The 26,514-nt window shown below is 28.1% G+C and overlaps 1 protein-coding gene across 2 annotated transcripts in view; it reads left to right on the forward strand.

Moving 5' to 3' along the window:
- The window catches only part of LOC136072048 (Golgi apparatus protein 1-like), a 69,735-nt gene extending 56,060 nt beyond the window's left edge, over positions 1-13,675 (forward strand). For both annotated transcript variants that reach the window (XM_065820065.1, XM_065820066.1), the window contains exons 20-25: positions 1,670-2,080; positions 2,159-2,260; positions 11,854-11,946; positions 12,480-12,600; positions 12,712-12,818; positions 12,991-13,675. In XM_065820065.1, the coding sequence (XP_065676137.1) occupies positions 1,670-2,080; positions 2,159-2,260; positions 11,854-11,946; positions 12,480-12,600; positions 12,712-12,818; positions 12,991-13,161 (1,005 nt within the window). In that variant the 3' untranslated portion in view covers positions 13,162-13,675. The remainder of the gene's footprint in view (positions 1-1,669; positions 2,081-2,158; positions 2,261-11,853; positions 11,947-12,479; positions 12,601-12,711; positions 12,819-12,990) is intronic.
- Positions 13,676-26,514: the final 12,839 nt, after the last annotated feature.

The following is a 26,514-nucleotide window of genomic DNA, read 5'->3' on the forward strand; positions in this document are numbered from 1 at the left end:
AAGTACAGTTACAGTTTCTTTTAACTCTCTTCTAACTTCATGTTTTCCTGATTCATACAACTTACAACTTTTTAAATCTTCTATCAATCGTTTCCTTGCTCTTTAATCCTATTCTTTGCTTTTTAGTCCCAACTTAATAGTGGTTGCTTGCAGTCTCGTTGGCAGTGAATTGGTTTAAAATTTATTAAATAGTAGTTTAAAAGTCACTTTCATAGTTGATGTCAATAAATATTATAGCTTTTTTGAAAATAGTATTTGAAACTGTGATTGTATGCTGATAAAATGCATGGAGACTATTAGCAGCCATAGTGTAGTTATTTCTGGCTTCAGAACTGGAAGTTTGTGATTCAAAGCCCGCTCTGGCCATATATGCATCATTGGTTAGGAAGGAGCTGTAAACTTCTGTTTAAAGGCTAACCCCCAGTCCTTTGTGATAAGATTTTTAGGACTTTTTTGAGCACTTAAAAAATTTTTTTTTCTAAATTATGAATAATTATATTCTAACCATAATTTATTAAAAATTAATTTTTTTAAAAATTTTTTAAGGTGAAAATAAAGTTACTCTGTGGAAAAAAGACAAAATCCGATTTTTTATTTATTTCAAAATGATTAAAAAATTTCATTTCTATAAGTTTTTTTATTTAATATACAACATATAAAAAATTATTAGTAGCAATTTTTATAAAGTTCAATTATTGTTTAGACATTTTAATAAACAAATTAATTAAAGAAAGTCTTTTAATAAAATCTTCTTATTTGGCCTGTTAACATCGAATGTCTATAGCTTGGAGTCCTCTATCACCTATCTAATTTGTTTTTTAATTATTGAATAAGACTTCAACCCCAATGATATGTCTGTCCAGAGCTTTTTGGGCTTTAATGCAGTTTAATGTGCTTTAATGTGTTCCTTCATTTTAAACTATGCATGTGACCAGGAACAGCTTTTAAGCTTAGCTATTTTTTTTAATGTCTTTCTTTAGAAATTTAAAGGTATCTGCTGTTCCATCTTGCTTTACAATGCATACATATCACTGATGTGGCAAAATATAACTTTTAATGAAATAAATCAATTTGTAGGTAGAGCTTTGCGCATATGTTGCCAATTGACATTGCCTTATGCAAAAAACAATGTGAATATATTAAAAGTATAAAATAAATATTTTTTTTATTTTGAGAGGTATTATTACTCACCTTTAGTCCAAGCTTACATTTTAACAAAGAGCTTGATTCTGTATAAAGCTCTTAGTAGTCAAGATCCCAATTTTTCAGTATCAAATACCTGTTAGCAATATGCTCAACAACTGTTTAGTTCTTAGATATTCACCCCTCATTCTATGTTTTATAAGTTCATTCAATTTCTGTGATGTCAGCTCTGATTAATTAGTTAGCTTTCATATTTCATAACTGTTCTAAATCTTTTGCTATTAGTTACATAACTAATGACAGTGCAAATTGTATGTGTGGGTATATATATATATAAATATAAATATATATATATAAATATATATGTATATATAAATATATATACACACACATATATATATATATATATATACATACATACATACATACATACATACATACATACATACATACATACATACATACATACATACATACACACACATATATATAAACTAAAAAAGGATCTAATAAAATGGGTTTTTAGGTAGAGGAATGTCTTCGTAAAAATCACAGAAAACTTCAAGACAAAACATGTAAAGATTTGCTTTTCAAGCAAGAAGAAATGGAATCTCAAGATACTGAACTTGATTATAGAATGATGCATGTATGTAAGTCAATGATAAAAAAGTACTGTATGACTTACACTGAATCTCATGAAATTCTTCAGTGCTTGCGTGGAGTCACTCATGACAGGGAGATGAAACCTGCTTGTCGAGAAATTGTAGAAGAACGTCAAATTGAGCAGGCTGAATCTTTTTTTCTTGATGCTGATTTAACTAAAAATTGCATGCAAGAAGCAAAAAGCTACTGCCCTGAAGAATTGGCTAAAGCAAAAAAAGGTGTCGATGATGGAGCTGTATTTGGTTGTTTAGTAAATGCATTGTTAACTAGAAAGGTTGGTAGTTTTAAAAAAACTTAGTAACTGCAGTTAATGAATAATTATTTAAAATAATTTTGTTTTATTAAATCTTAGAAATTTCAACCTAACTGTGAAACCTTTGTTCGTCATCGTGAAGTTGAAGCTGCTGGTGATAAAAATTTAAACCCTCAGTTTTTAGCAAGTTGTGGTGCTGAGGTATGTGGTGTTTATTCGTTTTTTTATTAAACTTTTTATTAGACTTGTAGGTGAAAGTGTTTTCTTTCGTCAACTTTAATCAAAGTATTAGTTTAAGAATTAAGAAAATATATTCCACATTATTTGCCCATAAAAAAATACTATCTTGATTGATGGGAATTAGTAACGTTGGTTGTGGAAATGTTATTAATCAGTTATTATTTATTGTTAAAAATAAAGTAGAGTTGTATTTCTATATTAACCTATTCATAAATGTTTTCATACTTAAGCCATTTTCATGTGTGTGTATATATACACACAAACATATATGCATATTTGTACAAGTATCTTAAAATGCTTGGTCTTGTATGAATCAAACAGAAATAAAACTCCAGGGACTGCTGACATGCAGAGTTGTTAACAAGGCCAAAAGTAGCAAGGCCAAGTCCAAGGCTAAAGTCACATGTTACAAATCCAAGGCTAAGACCAAGGCCAAAAGTTTCTAGGCCAAGGACAAGAGTTATAAGACCAAGGCCAAGTATAAGACTTTCAAGGCCAAGGTCTATGCAAACATTTTCAAGACCAAAGACTTAAATTTTGGCCTTATGTTAAGGTAAATTATAATCAAAACTGTAGGTAGAAAAAGCTGCAACAATAAAACCACATGTTGTGAAATTAAACCAAGGTTATGCGCAGAATTCAACGAAGTCAATAAGAAAATATACTTGTAGATATAAATGAAAGTCGAAAACAAAAATACATAAAAATAAAGAATTAAAATTTTTAATTATTTAATTTTATGTATTTTTGGGCTTAATGCTAACAACTAACATTAACATCTTTTAATAAAAAGTTATTATTAATTTTATTTTGACTAATTAAAAACATTAAGATATATCATGTGATTTAATATATAGATGTAATAAATTCTCATTAACCAATCGTGTCATTGATTATTCTTTTAAAATGGCTAGTCAAAAATGGCAATTTAAACTGTGACATAAAACACAAAATTAAGTTCTAAAGCTTTCAAGTAAGCAAAAATAACTTTTGTAAACAAAATTAACTGTAGTAAAATTCTTAAAATGCAAACATGAAAAAAAGTTTTGAATTCTTTAAGAAAAGGTGGAAGGCTGAAGCCAAACCAATCAAGGCCAAGGCCAAGGTCAACAGTTTCAAGGCTAAGGCCTTAATTTTTGGCCTTAAGGCAAGTCCAAGGACTGACAACTCTGTGTACATGCATTGGTTTGGCCAAATACTTACAAGATATAAGATTACAGATTACATTAAATTTTTCTTTAGCACAAAAAAGATTAAAAATTAAGTTAATTATTAACTGTTGAATTAAAATCAATTTTTTTAAACTTATTAAAACCATTTTTTTTTTTTTCATTTTCTTCAGTTGGGTATAATGATTTTTTTAATACATATATTTATTATATAGTTTTATAACATTATTTATATTACAATTAATATTGCTATTTAATAAATTTTAAAATTGTCATTTATTATAAGAAAAAGTGACATGAATGTAACATAATGTGATTATGGCAGACCTCTAATGACTAAGTTAATGACTTGAATAAAACATTATTATAGTTATGCTAATTAAATACGAAATTTTGTAAAATCTTCTGTGAAATAAAATCATACCACAAGAGTGTTTATGTTGAAGATGAGATACCACAAGATGCTTTTATGTAAATACATAAACATGGTAATTATATTTAAATTTTTAAAGTCTCTATTATTGAAATATTTGGCTCAATTCGATTGGGAATCTTAAAAAAAAAAAGAAGAGTTTTGAGTACGTATTAATTTTCTTTACTTTTCTTTATCCACGAATAATGAATAAAAATGGCACCTACTTGCTACTCGCTTCATCGACAGTACAACCACTTCTCTCAAAACATCAAGGTAAATTTCAGCAGTCACCTTTAAGTCATGTGGAAAAAAAAGCAGAGTCATGATTCTCTTTAATTGTTGACAACACCTAGTAACACTGTATCAGGAAATCTGGTTTTCATAACAATAAGGGCTTTATTATTTTCACAGAGCCACCTGTTGTTTTTCTGTTGATTTTTTTTTTTCTTATTCTGGTTCATTCCCAACTAGTAAACTTGATATTTGACCAGGGCCGGAGTCGGGTTTGATAAAATATAGCCGGGACCGAGTTTGTGACTAGGGCTGCACAAACATTTATACATCCTAAAGTATATATTTTTTATTCAAAATTCATGTTATTTTTTGTATATATATGCATATATAAACATCATTATGATCAATATGATCATCATAATCATATTTTTCGTCGTCATCATCATCTTCTTCTCTTTCGGCAAATACTACACCATAAAAATACTAAAGTTTATACAAATATGAAAGAATATTGTATACCAGTATCTAAATAAATAGCAAACATATATGTCTATATCCACAATATGTATGCATAAAGCGCATCTCAGAAGCTTTTATTCTTTCTGGACTAAAAGTTGGAAGCTTTTATTCCTACTCTTCAATTAAAGTCATACCTGATTCTACTCCACATTTTTCACCATCTTGAACCGTTGCTTTATTAATCATTTTTTTTGTCTTTTTTACAAGAACATCTCTCTTAAGAACAAATGTCCTTTTATTATTCCAAGAAGCCAATGTAAAAAGCTCCCGTCTGATATTACGCTCTGTTATTCTCAGTTTACTAAATCTTGTATCTTATATCAAATGTTAGGTTCTAGAGACTTTTGGTTAGTCTTCAACAATGTTATTAACTAAGTAAGTCTAACATTTAATCTTATTATTTATATAATATTTAATAATTTTTAATTTTTAAAAAGTGCTAAATAAGTAGTTTTAATTTTTAAAACTTTAAAAACACTTTGACCTCTCCAACTATCCTATGATTAGTCTTCACTCTGTTATTAGTTTCTTTATATAAAAGTTTTGAGATTATTAAATTATTTCTTACTAACTGCAGTAATATAGTTATTCTTAAAGGCCAACACTCTTCTTTATTTCAAGTAACTTGGTAACAAGGTATCTTGTGGTACCCTTGAAGAGTTATAAGCACCACTCTCAATGTGTTTCTCTGCACAGCGGCCTTGGTTGTCAAGGTTTGTATTTTGGAGTTATATGGTTGACAGTTAAGTACCTTCCTCGTCTGTAGTGGCGTTTTCAGCCTTGGGGAGGTGAATTAACATATAAAAAAGAATAATAAATTAGAGCTGCTTTATCTGCCAAGTTTGAGCCACTCTCCCATTATTTTAAGGTTGCATTTCTTTCTTTTTTCTACAAATATAGTCATGGTCAATGCTCAAACAAGCTATAGCCTCTATTACGAAAACCAAAACTCATTCTTGCTTGTTTCTTATTCAACAAGTTGCATTATTTTACTGTATCTGTCCCTTCATGCTATAAAAACTTTTATTAATCCAGTTTTTTTCCTTGCACATCAAAAAAACCTTATAACTATTAGCCATTTTCATGTTTTTCTTTTATATACAATCTACAACTTTTTGAGTCTTCAGTTAACCATTTCCTAGTATTTTTACTTATTCTCTATTTTAAAGTAACTCATAACTTAATAGTGGTTGCTTGCATTCTTGTTGAAAGTAAATTAGAGTTTGAAAATGTATAAATATATGCCAGTATTTAAAAAATAGTAAATATAAGCATAAAATTATAATATACAAAGTATTATAAATTTTTTTCTAGCCCCGGCTTTCAACCCCTGCTAAATCTTATAGTTTAGCCGGGCCCAGGTTTGAAAAAAGTTTTATTTTTAGCCAGGGCCAGGACCCAGTCATTCACTATTCCTAACAAGGCTGCAAACAACCACAAGTTAAAAGTTACTAGAAAACAAAGAATAGAGTTAAAGAGCAAGGAAACGGTTGACAAAAGAATTAAAAAGTTGTAGGTTGGATGAGTCAGGAAATCATAAAGATGGGAGAGAGTTCCATAGGGTTGAAGTGAGGGGGGTGGGGAAACTAGACAAATAAAAGTTTTTAGAGCATGCAGGGACAAATGCAGTAAAGGAATGAGACTTTGCTGAAAGTTGAATGAAAATGATTGATGGACCTAATGATGATATCTAAGAGATGCAACTTTTTGGTGATGGTAGAGAGGTTACTGGAATAAAGAAGAGTGTTGGCCTTTGAGTATGACTTTAATATTGAGGTTAGAAAAAAATGATTTAATCTCAAAAACTTTCCCAGATACACTATATGAAGTAAGCTTCTGGAGAATGATGCCAAACTTTGTCAAAAGCTTTAGATGAGTCAAGTACAATAGCTTTTGCCGCCTTGCCACCTCCATCTGATGCAAAATAAAATCTTTCAGTCGCAGCAGTTAGCAAGTCAGCTGTAGAGCAAGAAGATCAAAAACCATATTGATTGTTTGATAGTAAGTTATTGATTTGATACAAAGATGTGATATTATAAATTTGTTGATCAAAGCCTCAAAGACCTTGCTATTATTAGAAGGCAAATCAAATGATAATTGGTGAGATCAGAATATTCTCCAGAGTTTTATAAAATTGGAACCATTGGTATCATCAAGCACTTATTTAATAGTTTAATTGAATAATAATTTTATATTTAATAGAGAATTGAAGAGTTCTGAAGAACTCTTTAGTGAGACTATGACAGGAATATTTCCTGGAACTCAAGCCGTAAAAGAGTCTAATTTAGATATGACTTTAGCAACGGAAGCTGAAGTGATTTGAATGTCTAACAGTGGGTTAACCTACTTTATAATTGGAATGTAAGGAATTGCCATAAGATTCAAGAATCGAGTTACAAGAAAAGTTCTTTGCAGATAGTTCTGCCTTATTTAGCCATAAGATTCAAGAATTGAATTACAAGAAAAGTTCCTTGCAGATAGTTCTGCCGTATCCTTGTCTGAGTCTATAAAAGAGGTATGAGATGAAAGATCATTGCATGGTTGTAACCACTTAATGGAGAAAAAGGAGAAGCTGAACACAACCTTAGGCCTTGTTATGAGATTTTGTTGCGTAACGGAAAAGTGTAAAGGGAATAAATACAACTTCACTCAATAAAGATACATCGATAAAAGTTTAATTACGTCAGTTGCGTATTTTAAAGTACCTCATTGTAATTAAATTTAAAACCACATTTAAAAAAGTCTTTATCTTTATGAAATATCTTCAAATTAAACAATATTGTTATAAAAAAATCATAAATAAAATTTAAATGTTGTTTAAAATAAAAAAAATTTCCTTATTTAAACTTTTTTTTCTTCGTTAAAACATTCGTTTTATGGTTATTTTTTTTTTAAAGGGATTTAAATGTATTATTACGGGAGAGTTTTTTAAACTATTTACACAAGTACACTATTTGGGTTTGCCCAATAAAAAAAAACGTTCATGCTGCCTAAAACATTTTAGTTCAACTGGCTTTTGACAAAATAAAAGTTGTAATTAAACGAAGATTACCACTTTTCTGCTTTGTTTTTTTATATTTTCATTAAAATATTTTGTTTTCATTTACAGTGAAAACTAATATTTTCACTATTTCTTTCTAAATCCAAAAATAATACTATTTTCGATTTTAAGATTTTATTAGCAGAACTTGTTTTTAACAAATATCAGTATAATTTTGAAATTTACATATCTTGTATTTATAGCACTAGTATTAGTTTTTTTTTTAAGATAAAATAAATATAAGTTGAGCTTTTAAAGTGTTTACATATTGATCGTGTTATTTTTATTCGGTTATAAAATAAACAATGCTCGTTCATCTTGTAATGAGAGTATTAATTGTAAACTAATTTAGCTGTAAAGTTAAAAGCTATGTTGGTGCAACAATTTAATGAATGACACATCTATTTCTAGCCTACTACAACATCTGCAAAAGGGCCATCAATGTCACGAGAATTTGGATCCAGCGCTCTTTTGAGCATCTTAGCAAATTAGCCATTGTAAATGCAATTGCTCGACTGAATAATTGGCTAAATCAGAAAAGGTATAATCCTCTCCCTTCCACCAACGTTTCTTCTGAATGTGATTTTGGTGAAAAATGCTGTAAACTTGTCATTGAAAGAAATGCTTAACTTTGCAATTTTGAAGAAATATTGCAAAACAGGAAGATTAAATATTTCGATTAATTTATCCAAAATTATGTTATGAGATAGCAATTTTCAAAAAAGGAGGGAATCGTGGCAATATATTTGCAAAATTCCTATGAATACTTGAAAACTGTGAAGTTAACAAGTGTCGAATTAGAGTGTGGATTTTTAGTACGTGGCAACTGTCACAAAATTACGATCATCTCTTGAGGATGATACTCTAAACTATGTTTCTTGCAGGCTTATTTTACATAGGAAAAAAAATGAAAAATGAAAAAGTCAGTAGTTTTGATATAAAATAAATAAGCTTATTGAATTCATTAAATTTTTACTATTAACTTGAGATTTTATTCATATTATGGTAAATTTAAAAAAAAAAAGTTTAATGCCAGTATTATACTGGTATTACCGGTATTGAAATTACTCAGAAAAATGGTATTGCTATTGGATGCACTATTTATAACTCGAGTTTAAAAGAACTTTTTTGTATTGATGACACAACTACAAAAGCGCATTAATCAGACCAGTATTTTATTTTTTAAATCATAGAGCTGTAATTTACCTTTGAGAAAATTTTTGGCTCATTTTGGCTTAAACAAAATCTTTGCATACTACTCATAAACTAGTTAAACATTTTTAATTGACGTTCAGTCTATGATCAATTCAAAAAATTAATGATAAAGAAAAAACTTTTGTTAAAAAGCAATTTAAAAACTGAAATTTAAAATAAAGTTATATGTAATACAACCATTTTAAAGTAACTTGAATTAAATTTATTAAATTTTTTTTTTTTTTATAGTTTTCTTATACTTTAACATAGTTAGAAAATTTTAGCAGTAAAAAAATTGTAAAACAGAGCATTTTAAAATTTTTAAAAGAATTTTAATTAAATTTAATAAAATAAATTTATATTTAATTATTTTTAAATATAACAAATTTAATTTAAATTTGATAAAATAAATTATAGATATTTTTTTTAAAAATCTCTTTTTTTATCTAATAAAAAAAAATATTCCTCAAATGTTTTTTAGAACAATTAATTACAGCTTAATGTTTTCCGCATAAACTATTCTAAAATACTGTTTAAATAAACTAATTGAAAAAAGTTTTTGAGTAATGTAAATAGCGTAACGCATACATGAAATTGTGAATACGTGTGTAAAATTCAAATAATGTAACACTTCTTAACAAGGCCTGCAAATTAGGGTCAGAGACAAGACACAATTTAAGTGAAGGTAAATGAATGGGGTTGTCCAGAAAATAAGTTATAAAGTTGCAAAAGTTATGGGCTTTAGTGCCAGCAGGGTTTGTAGTGTTAGCGCCAAGCCATTCAGTGTGATTAGCATTAAAGTCACCAATAACAGCAATATTGGCAATAAGAGAAAGGGCATAGTCAATTTGATCAGAAGTTACATCTAAAAGAGTGCAGTCTTGAGAAGATGGAGAATTTATAAAGAACAAAGAGGAAGGTGATAAAGTGAAAAATAAAAGAATTGTCAAAAGTTTTAAACCTGATTTCTCTACAACCAAGTGAATTGATGCTTAAGTATACCCTCGAGCCAAGCATATGACTATTGAAGTCTTTGTAAATCAAAGAATAGTACCCATCAATACTGAGATCTGAAGAAGAAACAGTCAAATTTAAATTATTCTTACAAAGAGCAAAGAAAAGTTAAGACTCAACTTATGGAAAGTTACTTTTAAGGCCACAAATCTTTGTGAAAGATATATTTAATTAGTTTTTTATGTTTAATATTTTTGCTTACTTTGGGCATGGTTTAAGCTTAAAGAGAACTTTACTAATTCACAAATACAGGATGGCAACCCAAACAATGAGCTGAGATACTCATATCAGAAGATGTTAACTACATCCAGCTAAAATTCCCTCCTTGGACCTCTTGGTAGCAAATTCATGTTTTGGAAGTGAGATTTTTTTGTGATTTTAAAGAGCCTAATCTTAAAAACTAGATTAAATTAATTTATACAAATCAAATTGCCTGTTGATCCACTTAATTAGAATTTTTTAAATAATTTTTATCCACATGGTGGACAAACATTGAAAAGTTCAGATGAATAGAGAGCTGCGTTCAAAAGTGGATAAGTCATCAAAATTAGCTGGATCAAGATTTATTTTTAAATTGATCTCCGATGCAAAGCATCTGTTAAGGTTTCACTTTTTTTTAAAAAACCATTAAAATTAATTGGCACTAATTTATAATCACTAAAGATATTTTCTAAAAGTCAGGTAAATTTCGCATGGCCGCATAAAATTGCTACATAAAGAAGACTTTTTCATAAACTTAATATGAAGATCTTGATGCTCTTCTGAAATACTAAGAATATAAACCCCACAAGTAGAAACATCAGAACTAGTACCAAAGTCATCAAATAAAACTCTTCTCATTTTTAAAAAAAGAAGTGACATTGGTATTAAACTGTTGTGGTTTTGTTTTGCAGCTATTGTAGAAAATAAATTACATCTTTCTTCCTATTTGAAGTTTCTCCATTACAAGGACTTACCTAATGATGACTTATGTGATGTTGCAAAAAAGTGCAACTCTGCAGTAATGGTGTAATCTTGTTTATTGTAGCATAAGTTGATAATATTTTTGTAATTTTTATATCATGATGCAGCTCCATGACTGAAATAGATAATATGTTCAAATATTTGTAATTGTTTAAGTTTATCAATGTTATTATTGATAAAACAATGAACAGCATCTGTTCCATGTTTCAGATGATCTAATATAACTCAATAACTTTGACTATCAAGTTTTTCATCTTTTAGAAAATAAACAATAAATGATGCTCTTGTAAATTGTCTAACTGTTCACAAACCATTTCAATAGATTCATTTAAAGTTGCTCGGGCTAAAGTATATCGGATGTTTAATTTTTACCATTGATAAATATTAACTTCGCTAACTTCATTTTCATCAAATGATGTTCCAATATAATCAGATAAAACCTCTTTTCCAGGATGTTTATCACATCTGTGCTGTATGCAATCTCTTTTTTCAATGCTATAAACCATTAATTTCAATAAGGTCTTGTATAAGAAGCTTTACATTTCGATGGTACTGTAAAAAACAAACTGCATGCAGACCAGAAGCACTGCCAACAGGAAAAAACTTAAAACTTTTCACTTTTTTTGCATGGTTGTTTAAAGGGTTACAACTTTACCTTCGATGTTGATTCTCGTACCTAAACGAGTAAACTTTCTTGCTACAAAAAAATAACATCATTACAAAAAACTACAAAAATTACAAAACTACAAAACATTACAAAAACTTCTATGGGACTTTCTTCTTAAATAAAGAAGCTCTTAGTTTAATTTAGACAGTTCTTTAAAAATTACTATTTTTAGACTTTTTGGAATTAGTTCAAAAATAAAAACAGTTTATTATTATTGACTATTGCAAGAAACTTTTTAGTGAGTTTTACTGCCTGTTTAAACCTTTAATCTATGCATGGTACAGAAGCACCCTCTTTATTTTATATTTAGTATGGTTATATTTGATTTTATTCTTTTAGATTATGAAGCTTTGTTCTAAATCTGAATACAACGAAGTCATGGAGTGCATGAAAGAAAATATTGCAAGAATACAATCAAAAGCTTGCAAAGAGGTTATCTTTACATCTTAATCTTTTATTCTATACAGTGAATGGCACACAGTTTAATACATATATAAAAGGTGTTGTTTTTCAACACTTTTTGCAGGTATATGGAGTTTTTAGAACATTGGAACCCTAATTTTTATTTGAATCATGGAAACCTGGAATTATTTTGTTGATTTAATGACTTTTTACGGTATAAAAGTTTTGAAAACATGTTATAAAATTCCTGTAAACTAAAATTTTAAATTTAGAATAATGATATCCATTTAATTCCATAAGATTCACTGTTAAAAAATGTTTGATTCCAATTGGTTGATTCCAATTAGTTGATTCCAATTTGTTGATTCCAAAACTTTTCTTAAATCCTACTTTTTTTTTCCTTTAAGGAAAATAGGATTCTCTAGTCATTTTTAAAATCCGTAAAAAAGTTTTGAAATGAATTAATAAATCCGGAATCTACCTATCTCTGTTTCTCTGACTTTCAGACCTTATCTCTGCCTCTCAATTTGACAAAAAAAAACCAGAGTATTATATATTTACAGGAAGTGAAAAAGTTAATAGTTGAAGGGATTGAAGACATCCACGTTGACCGTCAATTAAATGATGTTTGCGCCAGAGATATTCGCCATTTCTGCAATGATATGCCAGAAGAAAACGGTCAAGGTATGATGTTTTGTTCTGTACACAACTTTTACATATTTTTTAAATTTATTAGTAACAGCATTAGTTGGAATTCTATATTATTCAAACAATTTATTAAAATAATCTATTTAGTTATAATGTGTTTGATTGATGTATACAATGCTAAGAATCTTCGTTTACATCAAAACTGCAAAAACTTGCTTGCTAAGAGGATGTCTCTATATAGGGATGCACAAGTTGTAAGTTCTTTCATTCCATAAATAATCATCATATTTAAATATTATTAATGTATTTTTAAAAGATAAATTTATTTTTTACTTAAATAGGAGCTAATACGTTATTTTCAAAATTTCAAATAAATTCTAATTTTCCAATAGAAATAAATTTTTTCATTTACAAATTTTTCTTTAGGAAATAGCAACTTTCGATAGTATTTCTACTGTACTTGATGCCATAGCTGCTTCACCGAATAGAAACTACGTATATATATTTGCTTTGATGATTTTAAGCATACTCTTCGTTAGTGGATTAGTTTTCGGTCGCTTTACAAAAAAAATTCGATCTGACATAAAAAACAGGTAGAAGAGTAGATATTAAAATTACGCTTTAGGGTCAGAAGATTTGTTTCTCTTTAAAGATGCCGCGTAACTAAATGTTATGTGGGTTTTCTAATTTGGTAGGCATCTTTATATCTTACATGTGAATTTTTTTTTTAATCAGCTAATATGTATATTTTAAGATGTTCTTATATGACTAGCCGTAGTTTTTGAAGGATTATACGGCTTTAAAAACTAAAATTACTTCAAATGAAGATGGTTAGATTAGAGCGACTGGTGAAAAAATATTAAATTTAAATTGTTTTATTTTTTTAAATTTATTTAACATAGCTGTATACAAGCAATGGAAAGAAATCATTTTTTTTATTTTTATCAACAATTTTTCCTGAATTTTTATTGTCCACTTTTTACTTTATTGGGGTGTTTTTTTATGCTTAGAAAAAAAAATTATTTTTTAGAAAAATAAATTTGAAAAATGAATTTGTAAAGTTTACGAACAAACGTGTTCTTGTGTTAAAATATGTTTTATGTCTCGGTAACACTTCTTTTTTCTTATTTACTTAATTACTATTTGTAATTAACTCCTTTTATATTTTGTTACCACTCTGCTACTGTGTACACCTACTATGCTACTGTGAACGAGGATCATAAAAAAAGCAAGTTAAGCATTTTAAATTTCACAGAACCAACGTAACGAAATCATTTAGGTATTTTTTTTTTTTTAACTTTTTGTTTGACGCTCTAACCAAGCTATCCAGCCACAGACGTTTGAAATGAATATCAAAAACCTTTTTGTTTTGGGTGCTTCATAAGACTTGACGGTCTTGCGTTAGATGTTTTTGGGGCATTAAAAAAAAATTTTATTGCACGGCCATTACTTTGAAAACATTAAGGCACAGTAAAAAAACTTTATTAACTGCAGTAGCTTCTGTAACTATCGAACCCAAAAAGTACTATAAAGTCCTATAAGGATTTGCTAATAAAATAAATAACTGAAAAAAATTAACTAAAATTTAAGTTGTTTTAATTTGATTTATAATCCTAAACTTTTTGACTAAAGAAATGCCGACGCAGTAATACCTCACAAAAATGCATTTATATCATGGCCTTGCCCATGGCTTTAAAGACCTATTCACTATGCATCCATAAGATTTAAATAGTGATATTTTTTCACTATTGAAGGTATAATTTCAATTCTTATTTCCACGCTCAAAAATTACTAAGAAGAAGTCAAAATATATAAAAATATTCGTTTTAAAAAATGTTTTAAAATTGTTCAATATTGCTCTCTAACCAACAAATTAACCTGTTAGAATATACAAATGAAACTTCAATTAAACTAAAAAGTTCTGTTGACCTTGCCAATATTATTAGAAGGTATCAGACATTTATGCAGATAGCGGTATAAAACTCAAAATCTCCAGGATCTTATATAATCCGAAGTGTCACAGGGAGTTGTGTTCTCAGTATTTAAAAAAACCAACTTTTGCAAATAAGTAAAAGTATATTATTTTAAACTTGTTTATATTAAATTATTATATATCAACCGCTTTAGCCATGAACGTGAACGGACATGCTATTAGACAAATAACTGCTAAAAATAATTTAAGGTTTAATGGTTTCAAAGAAAGTGATAATGAAACTTGGCAAGAGAGCGAGATAAAAATACAAGATTTGTTTCAAAACTTGGTATTAAAAAGAGGGCTCTAGGAAAAATCCCCCTGGAAAATATCCTCCCGCAAAAAATAAAATTTTTCAAAAAATATTGCTTTGAAATTAATAGATAGCCTGCCCAAACCAAAACTCTCAGTTAATTTAGCAACACTCCTTGTATGTTCTGGTAACATCTTTAAGATTATTGAATCCTTCCTTTACAATCGTAGTATAAAAGTTGTCCACGATGGATAGCACTCTTCTTTATATCCTGTAACTTTAGGGGTTCCTCAAGGTTCAATCCTTAACCCAATACTTTTTTTAGTTTACATAAACGATCTTCCAGATATTCTCACATCTAAGGTGGCATTGTTCGCTAATGATACTACCATATATTCTTGTCATGATAAGAAGTCAACATTCTCTGAATGCTTGGAGGGGGCATTTGAGCTTGAAAAGGATCTCACTTCTGTTACAACATGGGGCCCACAGTGGCTGGTGAACTTCAATACAGATAAAAGTCAATTTTTTTCAGCCAATTGTTATCGCAATAATTTAGATCTCCCTATATTTATGAACGGTGATGTACTCGATCAGTCATCTACTCTTCATCTTCTAGGATGAACTCTTACTTCCTATCTTTCTTGGAAACCATATACTAAATCATTTGCAAAATTCGCATCTGTCAAGGTTGCATCTCTTTATCGTGCTCGACACATTCGAGCACGATAAAGAGATGGCAACACATTGGAATAGTGTTGCCATATCTGGAAAACATTGGAAACATAGTTAAACCTGCTCTTGCAACCAACCTCCAACAATTATTACATCGTCGAAATGTTGCTTCTCTTTCTCTTTTCTACAAATACTATAATGGGCATTGCTCTAAAGAGCTAGCGTCTCTTGTGCTCGTCAATCAATTAAGTCTCATCTTTTTCCTGTGACTGTTCCTAAGTGCTCCAAAAACTCTTATTCCTCTAGTTTGTTTCCTCGAACACCAGTTTTTGAAATTCGCTTCCATCATCTTGCTTTCCTGATTCATATAATTTGCAATCTTTTAAGTCGTCTGTCAATTGTTATCTTGCTCTACAATCTTCATCTTTTCTCTTCCAGTAACTTCCAACTTTAATTAGTGGTTGCTTGTTGTCTTATTGGAAGCGAAGATGTTAAAAAAAAAAAATTTCTACCTATTTGTCAGTCTATATTTGTATACTCTTTGCATGTTTTACCTATTTGTCAGTCATTGTATATACACTCCTTGCATGTTCTACCTATTTGTCTGTCGATTTATGAAAAAATGAAGGGTTAAGGATCTGTTTGTATTATAATGCGTATGTATAAAATACTTATATTATAATCCAATCAACCTTATAATTTTCAAGGTAGACAATTGCTTCATTAGATTACGGTATAAAAATTCTCCTCGCTTTTTCATTTCGTCACATTTTCATTCAGAACGTTGCGTTGTGGTTTAAATTTTTTTTTTTTTAAATTCAAAAAATTTGTGACATTTATTATTCCAGCTATTGTTATCATATTCTTCAGTTTTGAAAAATTAAATTTCTAATTATGGAAGAGAAAGATATGTACTATATCTTTAAGTAAAATTATTTTAAATTTCTGTTGTTACTGTGCATAATACAGAGCGCTTTTGCGATGACCTATTTGAGTTTTAATAAAATTATAAGACAATAACGTTTTTGTTGACAAGTATGGTTTTGTCGAGTTAAAATTTTTTACGAGCAATGAATATAGATTGTTGACAATCAGATACTTTTGTAAAATTATCCGCCAACGTCCACGACTACTAATGTCAAATAGGCTTTGACAAATAGTACATTTGAGGAGCTCATGTTTGATCTGCGTTAAGAAAGGAAACATTTTCTTTAAATTATCATTAAACGTGTTTAACTTTCTCTTCTTACGATTCATTTTTTGAATTTGATGTATAAATAGTTATAAAGACCTTAAATTATTTTTTTATGAACACTTATTTTTATGAACACTTATTTTTATGAACACTTATTTTTATGAACTTCTTATTAAAATAAATCGCAAAGCGTTATTTACAATAATTAGGGAAAAAAGGCTCTGTGACTAAAGAGCACCTGTTGATATGTGAGAGTGTTAAAAGATAATTGATATAATATGAAACACATCCATAACTTTGTTTTATTAATGTTGTTTAGTAAAGGTTTATAGTATTTTAAGTACTTGTTTAGTACAATACTATTCAAAATATTTTTTGTTTATTTATCTATAGGTTTTGATAAATACAAAAATTAAAAACTAACAAAGCAGTAATAACAATATGTAAACAAAACTACAGTGGCGAGCAAAATAATAGGTGTGAATAATAAATTTCACTTAAATTGACATTTTACAGTATATTTTATAAGGTGACATCTAGGAATTGATTGCTACACAAACTATGCTTATTTTATTATAACAGAGAGCAGTATATTTCCAATTTCTTACAAATTTATGACGGGAATACCCTATTTATATATTTAACCTACAAATTTGGTGGAGCAAAATAATAGGTGTGTGTTTATTTTAACCTGTTTGCTGTAGGATTTTTTTTTTTTTTTTTTTTTTTTTTTTTTTTTTTTTTTTATTTGCCTATTTAAAATAATTTACACTCGTAATTTATAAAAACAAATATTTACATGACTGGGGCTTGAATAAGACAAAATTCATCTTATCATTAAGCCCCCCCCCCCCCAAAAAAAAAATGCATATTCATCAAATAAAATGTTTTAACAAAATGCAAAAAATAAAATATATAACGTTTAAAATATTTAGTAATTCAAAGAGTATTTATATTTAAGAACTGATTAGTAAAATAAGATGATATATAAGTATTAATATTACAAAAAGAATTTACAATAACTTTTTTTAATAAAAATTGAAATTATAAAATTTTACAATATTTTTAGTAATTAGTATTTCAAATAATAAAACTTAAAAAAATCGTTTGTAAATTCAAAACTTATAAGATAAGAAATACATTTACAATAGCAGACTATTGTTTAGAATATTAAATATAATATTAAAGAGTAATTAGTAGGTTAATTTTTGTTTTTGTTTGCTAGTTTAAAAAGCTTTTTAGAAGAACTTTAATTCATTTTCATGTATCATCAGTAATTGCTTAAGTTTTGTTTTAAACTGGTTTAAAGAATAATTAGATTTCAGCTCATTATTTAATATTGTATTCCACAGCTTAGGACCTCGGTTAGCAATTGAGAATTTGGTTGCTGAATAATGTGTTTTGGATTGAATGTAATTGTTTTTTGAAAATCTGGTAGGGTATATGTGGTTTATTTTTTCAAAAAGTGAATTAAATAACATTGGTGATATTTTTTTATCAAGTTTAAACATGAAGATAAGAATATGGTAAAGGTTTAGTTTATATACATTTAGAATATTAAGTTTATTAAATAATGTTTGAGTGTGAGAGAAACGGTCTACGTTTGTAATTATCCTTATAGCCTGTTTTTGTTTACTAAACAGTTTTTTTACTTTTGTTGCGTTTGTGCTGCACCAAGCAACGTTTGCATAATTTAAGTAGCAATGAATTAAAGAAAAATATAAGTTTTTTAAACAAGATAGATTTAAAAACTGCTTGGCTTTATACAAAACACCTATATTTTTTGATATTTTATTTTCAATTAGACCTATGTGGTCCCTCCAGGTTAAATTTTCATCCAGAACCACACCTAAAAATTTTATTGATTGCTCTCTTTTTAATAATGCGTTATCAATAAAAAGATCAGGAAGTTTTAATGGAATATCTTGTTTTTTATGAAGACGATGGAACAAAGTGTATTTGGATTTATTGATGTTCAAAGATAGTTTGTTTGATTTGAACCATTGGGTTAATTTTTCAAGTTCTTTGTTTACTGTTTGAAATAATTTACTGATATCTTTACTAGAATAAAACAAGTTTGTATCATCTGCAAACAAAATTAAGTTTAAAATGTTAGAAAATTTATATAAGTCGTTAATATAAACGAGAAATAAAAGTGGTCCTAAAATTGATCCTTGAGGAACACCACAGGTGATTGACTTATATTCCGTTTTTCCGCTATCATATGAAATAAACTGCTTTCTATTAGACAAGTAACTATCAAACCAGGACAAATTAGTATTTATTATACCATAACTTTTCAGTTTGGATAGAAGGATTTGATGATTGACAGTGTCAAAAGCTTTACTTAAATCGATAAATACACCTAGGGTATACTTGTCTTCATCAAACCCTTTAAATATATCATGAACAAGGTGAGTGATTGCATGATCAGTTGAATGACCAGATTTAAATCCAAACTGTTTATGAAAAAGAATATTATTAACATTTAAAAAGGAATATAGTCTATTATACATAACCCGCTCTAATATTTTAGAAAAACAAGAAAGAATTGAGATTGGTCTATAATTCGTAACATCGGAAGGATCACCTGATTTTAACACTGGAATGACTTTTGCAATTTTTAGATTAAAAACATTTTATTATTTTCATTTGTTGTTGATATAAAGGTAAGGTTAATATTTATGCAACTTGTATAAAATAATAACATATCATATTTGTATTGAATTAGAATTAGATATAAAATGGGACGAGGAAAACATTGCACAGCGATAGAAAGAAAACTTATTAGAAATTTAAGAAAACAAGGAAAAACTTACACGGAAATTTCAGTTACGATGGGATGTTCTCAAAATAAAGTTACAAATGCCTTAAAACCAGAAAAATCACGTGAGAATAGAGGAAGACCACGCAAAACGTGTCAGCAGACCCATTCAAGCAAGCAACAAAAATTTTAAATGAAATTAATGAAAATGTTAGTGTTTGGATAGTTAGAAGAAGGCTTTTAGAAAGTAAGTTGCCAGCTCGAACTCCGAGGAAAGTACAATTACTTGGTAGAAAGAACATTATGAAAAGAAAAAATTTTTCAAAAAATCATATTGCTTGGCGGGGACCAGATATGACCAAAAAATGGCGTAATATTTTGTGGAGTGATGAAACTAAGATTAATTTATTTAATTCTGATGGAAAACAGTATGTAAGAAAACCATCAAAGCAAGAACTTTCACCTTGCTTCACTGCGAAAACAGTGAAACACGGCGGAGGAAATATAATGGTGTGGGGTTGCTTTTCCTGGTACGGTGTGGGGCCACTTTTTTGGATCAAAGATATTATGACCCAATATACATACGTAGATATACTAAATAATGTCATGTTGCCATTTGCCGAAGAAAATATGCCGATAATTTGGCATTTCCAACAGGACTGCAACCCAAAACATACATCCAAAGCTGCGAAAGAGTGGTTTACGACCAATAATGTAATAGTTTTAGAATGGCCACCTCAGTCACCGGATCTAAATCCTATTGAAAATTTATGGAGGCCGTTAAAACTTAAAATTTCTGGACAAAATCCAAAAAATAGAAATGAACTGCGGATGATGCTCCAGGAGGCTTGGTACAGCATTCCTGTAGAAGTTTGCAGAAAACTTGTGGATTCAATGCCGTCAAGATGCACGGAAGTATTAAAAAATAAAGGGTATGCAACAAAATATTAATAATTTGCAACCCTATTTACTTCAATCTTCATTTTTTATTTTACACCTGTTATTTTGCTCGGTGTGGAATTTATTTTTTTTAAATTAAAATATATTATATATATTTAATAACTTAATTTTTATTAGTTTCTGTTTATTTATGTAATAAAATAAAAGTTCTAATAAAAATTCAAATTTTTATTTTATTTGTTTCAAAGATATTATCGTATTTGTTAATTTTTTGGTTCGCACCTATTATTTTGCTCGCCACTGTATATACTTCAAATATGCAGAAATTTTCTGTAATTTTACCATCATAAGTGATTTTATGATTTAAGCATTATTATTAGTTTGGCAAACATTCTGAAATGTAAGACATAAGCAATGTTCTTGTGGACTCTCCTTCTGCTGTATTGTTTGAATAAACTGGGTTTGGTTGAATAATATAAGTTTCTTCATTATCTTTAATAGCTGAACTTGCTTATTTACACTGTCATAATCAACTAATGTTTTGTGTCTCTCGCAAAAATTATGTAATACAAATGTAGCATAAACATTGGTACAAGTTCCAATTTAAAATCTATTTTTTTGGTAAGAATTGCCCAGCGAGCTTTTATTCTCCCAAATGCACATTCGATAGGGTTTCGAGTCGATCGAAGCATACTACTAAATACTAATTGCTCGTTATTACTACAGGCTTGATCCTTTTTTATACAAAAGGGAGTTTAGAGGTAGGCTGGATCACCAATAGTATATGCAATACTGATGGTAATGTTCCTGGTAAGGAACCGCCGCGTTGTTTTCTGTTTATGGATGAGTTTGCAAATACTTTGCTATCGTGAACACTTCCTGGCCAAAAGCACTCTACATCCATAAACATTCCTTTATAATCACATACTGCTTGAACATTCATGGAATAATATTGTTTATAACAAAAATAATCTTGAGAGTTTTCAAAAGGACAGGCTATTAGCACATTTGTATCGACTATACAATCAAAAGCTAGAATCATACCAAACTTGGATTCAAACTCAGCCACCTTTTGTCTCATTTCGGTTTCTGTTTTCGGTAGAGATATAGATTGGTCCTAGGTGATAAACAATGGTTTCGCACACTTGTGTAATAATTAAAGAGACGGTATTTACTGCAATCCCAACAGTTGGCTGTCATTATTAAGGAACCAGTATCTTTAAGATAGTATAGAGTAATTGCAAGCTTTTTTTCTGTGCTCAAAGCTCTATAATTAAGGGATTTAGAATTAGGTGCTATGTGTGGTTTAAGTTGTTCGGCCATATCCATAAATGCACTTTTTGACAATCTAAAATTTTTAACCCAGTAAATTTCTGGAGAAATACTAGCTATCATATTTTCCCACCAATTATCAGACCGTTCAAGTTTGTATCAACACTGTTGACAACAGCCACTGGGTTTTTTACTATTTTTTCTCAACATTTTGTCTTTAAGCTTTTTAAGGCGAAAGTTTTTTTTAAGAGATTTTTAATGATAAATTAATTTGATGCTCATATTGTAAAATACGTAATATTGTGACACTTCTAATGTACATCAAATAAGATTGGAGAGCTATTAAACTTAATTGTAGCAATGAAAACTATTTTTTTTTTTAACTTCCATTTTTGATTTAATAATTTGCGCGAATGATTATACATAAACAAACGTCACGTGATCTTAAAAACGTCCCGCTAGAGCAAGATGTTTTTTGCATATGATTATAGCTGAAATTCATCCTTAGGTGCTGTTCATATGGACGTTTTTTATTCATATGAACAGCCCCTTAGTATGCTGAAACTAAACAAAGCGAGTAATTTTAATGATATTAATAGCAATATACATAAAAATTCGAACGGAATTATTAAAGACACTCTTTTTAAGATTTTTTTATCATGAATGGAGTTTTTCCTGATTAATTTAAAATAGCAAAAGTTACACCGATATTTAAACGAGGAGATCTAACAAATCTTAATAACTATCGCCCTAAATCTGTTTTTCCAGTTTTTTTGAAAATTTTAGAAAAAATTATGTATCAGTTTATTATAGAGATAGGGACCGCGATATAAAATTGTGAAGCGCTTCCATCGCTTAACATAAAAAAAAACTAGCTAGATTTTCCTTCATCCATCTTTTAAAAGAAATTAATTTCCAACAAAATGCCATCCCTTTTCATTGATAATGTCGAAATACACAGAATAAATGTTACAAAAATTTTTTATTTTTATAATTTTTAAGTGTTTATATTGATGATGATATTGATGAACCTTACTTGGAAAATTCACATTGAAAACTTCTGTAACAAAACTTCAAAAAGTATAGGAATTTTATATAAGGTAAAATTTCTCTTTTATTCACATCCATATTAACTATGCAAACATTGCATGGGCTAGTACCAACAAAACCAAACTTGAACCTCTTCATCTCATCAGAAGCATATAGCACGTTAAATAAATTTTAGTGAACGTTTTACCCATGTAAAGTAGGGTGTCCCAAAAAAAAAAGTACCTCTCAACTTTTTCCCATTTTCTAAGGTCCAAATAGGCTAAAATTTCCAAAAAAACACTTTTGCTCCAGTAAAAGTGATAGCTGTAAAATTTCATTTTTCAAAAAAAGTGCAGTTTTTTTGTGAAAAATGAAAGTCTCTTAAAAATATTTATTTCTAGTTTGAGAAATTATTCTCTGGCGACCACTATGAGTTTCTTTATTGTGTTACCCAATAAGTCGTCTCTAACAAAGTTCTGGATCAATAGAATTATCTTTTCTTCACATTCATTGACACATTTAATTAGCATCAAAACCTCTTAAATAAGTAAAACGTCTAACAGTCATTTCGCTTTATTCGCCATTTCAACTCTCCAACATGAATCTCAGCTATTCTACCAGCTCAGTTAGCTCCTATAAGAATGAATCACAACCTATTGAAACCCCGCTTAGTAAGTTTCGTTGACCAGCTAATATCTGGTAGCTTTGGTTTCCCCATATGAAACTGCTCAGACAAATTATAATGTGTCACTTTTATCATCTTCATCCGAAAAAAAAAAAAGCGATTGATAATATAACTTAACTATTAATGGAAGGCTCCAGATTGATGAAAATGAAATAGTGGTACATCTCCTAATAATTAAAAGACAAATAGTTCACATAGGTTCTTGTAGTCCCCGTGTTAAATATCTCTGTGGTCAATTGCCTCTTGAGGAACTTCAGGACCTCCATTTTAATGTTGTTTAGAAATAAACCAACATGTTACCTATTCTAATCAAAGCTGAGGTGCTCTGTCTTATTTACCTTGTTCTGAGTAATCAGCCTTTATATAACCTTACATATAGAGCTTTCCTGTGCCATTTTATTTTCTCATCAGTAAGATCCTCCACAAAATGAGAAATGTGCACCTCCAACATATGTTACCTGCAGATAAATCAAAACAGGGAAGGATGTGAAATTTTAAAAACTCAAAAAAGGATCTTCTGTGTTGGAGTGTTGGAAGCAGTGATGTCACAACGAATAGAAAAGACCCGTTCAACAATGTTGTAATACTCTCGAATATTTAAGATCACATCTGCCTGGTCAACTCCCTTGAGCGTTCAGCTTAGATTACTCTAAAATTGATGTCACTTGTGTTGTCAATATCATTGAATGATGTGTTGAATCTTGTTCTTCACATCCATTAAAATAGAAGTAACACATGTTTCACTTTTGCAGGTAAGATATTCGCCAGGAAACCTATGAGAACAAGCTACAACAGACTTAGTAGCTTAAACCGTAAAGATTTTAAAAATAGTCATCAGTATTTATTTATAAAATTGTACATCTGAGGTTTTCCAATGCTGAGAAGCTGGTTAAAATATTCAATTAGCTGTCCATGACAACTGATTGAATACTTTACAGGTAACAGTAGCTTTCTGGTATTAGTGTCTTCCTTTTTTTTTCTCTTTATTTGCGTTTATTCTGACAGGACAACCAGGATTAGCCAAAAAGCTGAACTTTTTAATTGACCAAAGATGACTTAAATTGGCATGAGGCAGGTTTTTTTTTATAAGAGAATTATACGTTTATAAAAATATAAGGCTCAGGTTATGTTTAAAAATTAAGCGTATGATAAGCATTTTGTTACTTTAAATCATGTTTATGAGCAGAATACTGAAATATTCGTTGGTGTTTATTTGATGCCATAAAAACCATTTAATGAAGTTATTGCGTTGCAAAACAAAAAAATTTATATACAAGTATAGATGATTCTTGACCTTACAAGAATGCACACGGTTTTGTAAGCTTAAGTATAATTATGAGACTCTTAAAATATTTTAAATAAGCGTACCCAAGGCTGTTACAAAAATCCAATATTCATATAAAATAAAAGCATGTATTACACTAATAATAATATTATTCACCTTACTATTCATTAATAAATTTTTAAAAAAACAAAAAATAGAGAAAAATGTGCTAAGAAATTAAATAACATTGACAACAAAACAACATTAACTTTCAAAAGTTTAATTTTTTAAATTTTACAAAAATCATTTTTGACAACTGATTTTGTTTTTTTGGTTATTAATAGCCTCAGTGGACTTCAGAGAATGGCAAAAATTTAAGAAATGTCCTCAAAAAGGAAAAATAAAACCTATTTCTGGTACACTCTTTTGGTAAGCTCTACTCTAAATTATGCATGTTTTTGAGCACAAATCTGTTAATACCGGAATTCTTAAAGGTGTTCACTTGGTGTATGAAAACCATTTGATGAAGTTGTTTTTTATTAGTGCAAAATAAAAATATTTATGTATCAAGTTCGAAAAAAGTTTATTTGTCTTTTTACAAGACTTACGAGAAAGCGCGCATTTTTGTAAGCTTAATCATATTTTCGAGCCTCTCGACACTTTTTTGCCTAAACATACACACTAAAAATTTTGATGTTATATTAAAAAAAAAATATAACGACAAAGTTGCGCGAACTAACATCATTATAACATCAATATAACGTTATTATATCATCAAAATGATGTTATATCTGAAAAATATAACATTATTTTTCAAGATATAACATCAATATAACGTTATTATAACATCAAAATGATGTTATATCTAAAGAATATAACATCATTTAGATGTTATAATAACGTTATATTGATGTTATATCTTGAAAAATAACTTTATATTTTTTAGATATAACATCAATATAACGTTATTATAAAATCAAAACGATGTTATACCTGAAAAATATAACATCATTTTGATGTTATAATAACGTTATATTGATGTTATAATGATGTTAGTTCGCGCAACTTAGTCGTTATATTGATATTATATCTGTTTTCGTTAATAACATCATTTTAAAATTAATTTATTTAAAAATTAGTAGTAAAAGATCATATGTAAATATATTTGCTTTGAAATAGGCATTATAAATATAATATAAATAAAATATTTAAATAAATCTCTGAATATACTAACATAAACTAAACCTATATATATATATATATATATATATATATATATATATATATATATATATATATATATATATATATATATATATATATATATATATATATATATTTATATATATATATATATATATATATATATATGTATATATATATATGTATATATATATATGTATATATATATATATATGATATATATGTACATATATATATGATATATATATAAATGTTATATGTATATGTTATATGTATATATATGATATGATATATATCACATATATCATATCATATATATATATATGTATATATATATATATATATATATCATATATATATATACATATATATATATATATTTATATATATATATATATATATATATATATATATATATATATATATATATATATTTATATATATATATATATATATATGTATATATATATATGTATATATATATATGTATATATATATATATATGATATATATGTACATATATATATGATATATATATAAATGTTATATGTATATGTTATATGTATATATATGATATGATATATATCACATATATCATATCATATATATATATATGTATATATATATATATATATCATATATATATATACATATATATATATATATTTATATATATATATATATATATATATATATATATATATATATATATATATATATATATATATATATATATTA

Source organism: Hydra vulgaris, chromosome 15 (assembly GCF_038396675.1).
Source record: "Hydra vulgaris chromosome 15, alternate assembly HydraT2T_AEP".
NCBI classification, from domain to species: domain Eukaryota; kingdom Metazoa; phylum Cnidaria; class Hydrozoa; order Anthoathecata; family Hydridae; genus Hydra; species Hydra vulgaris.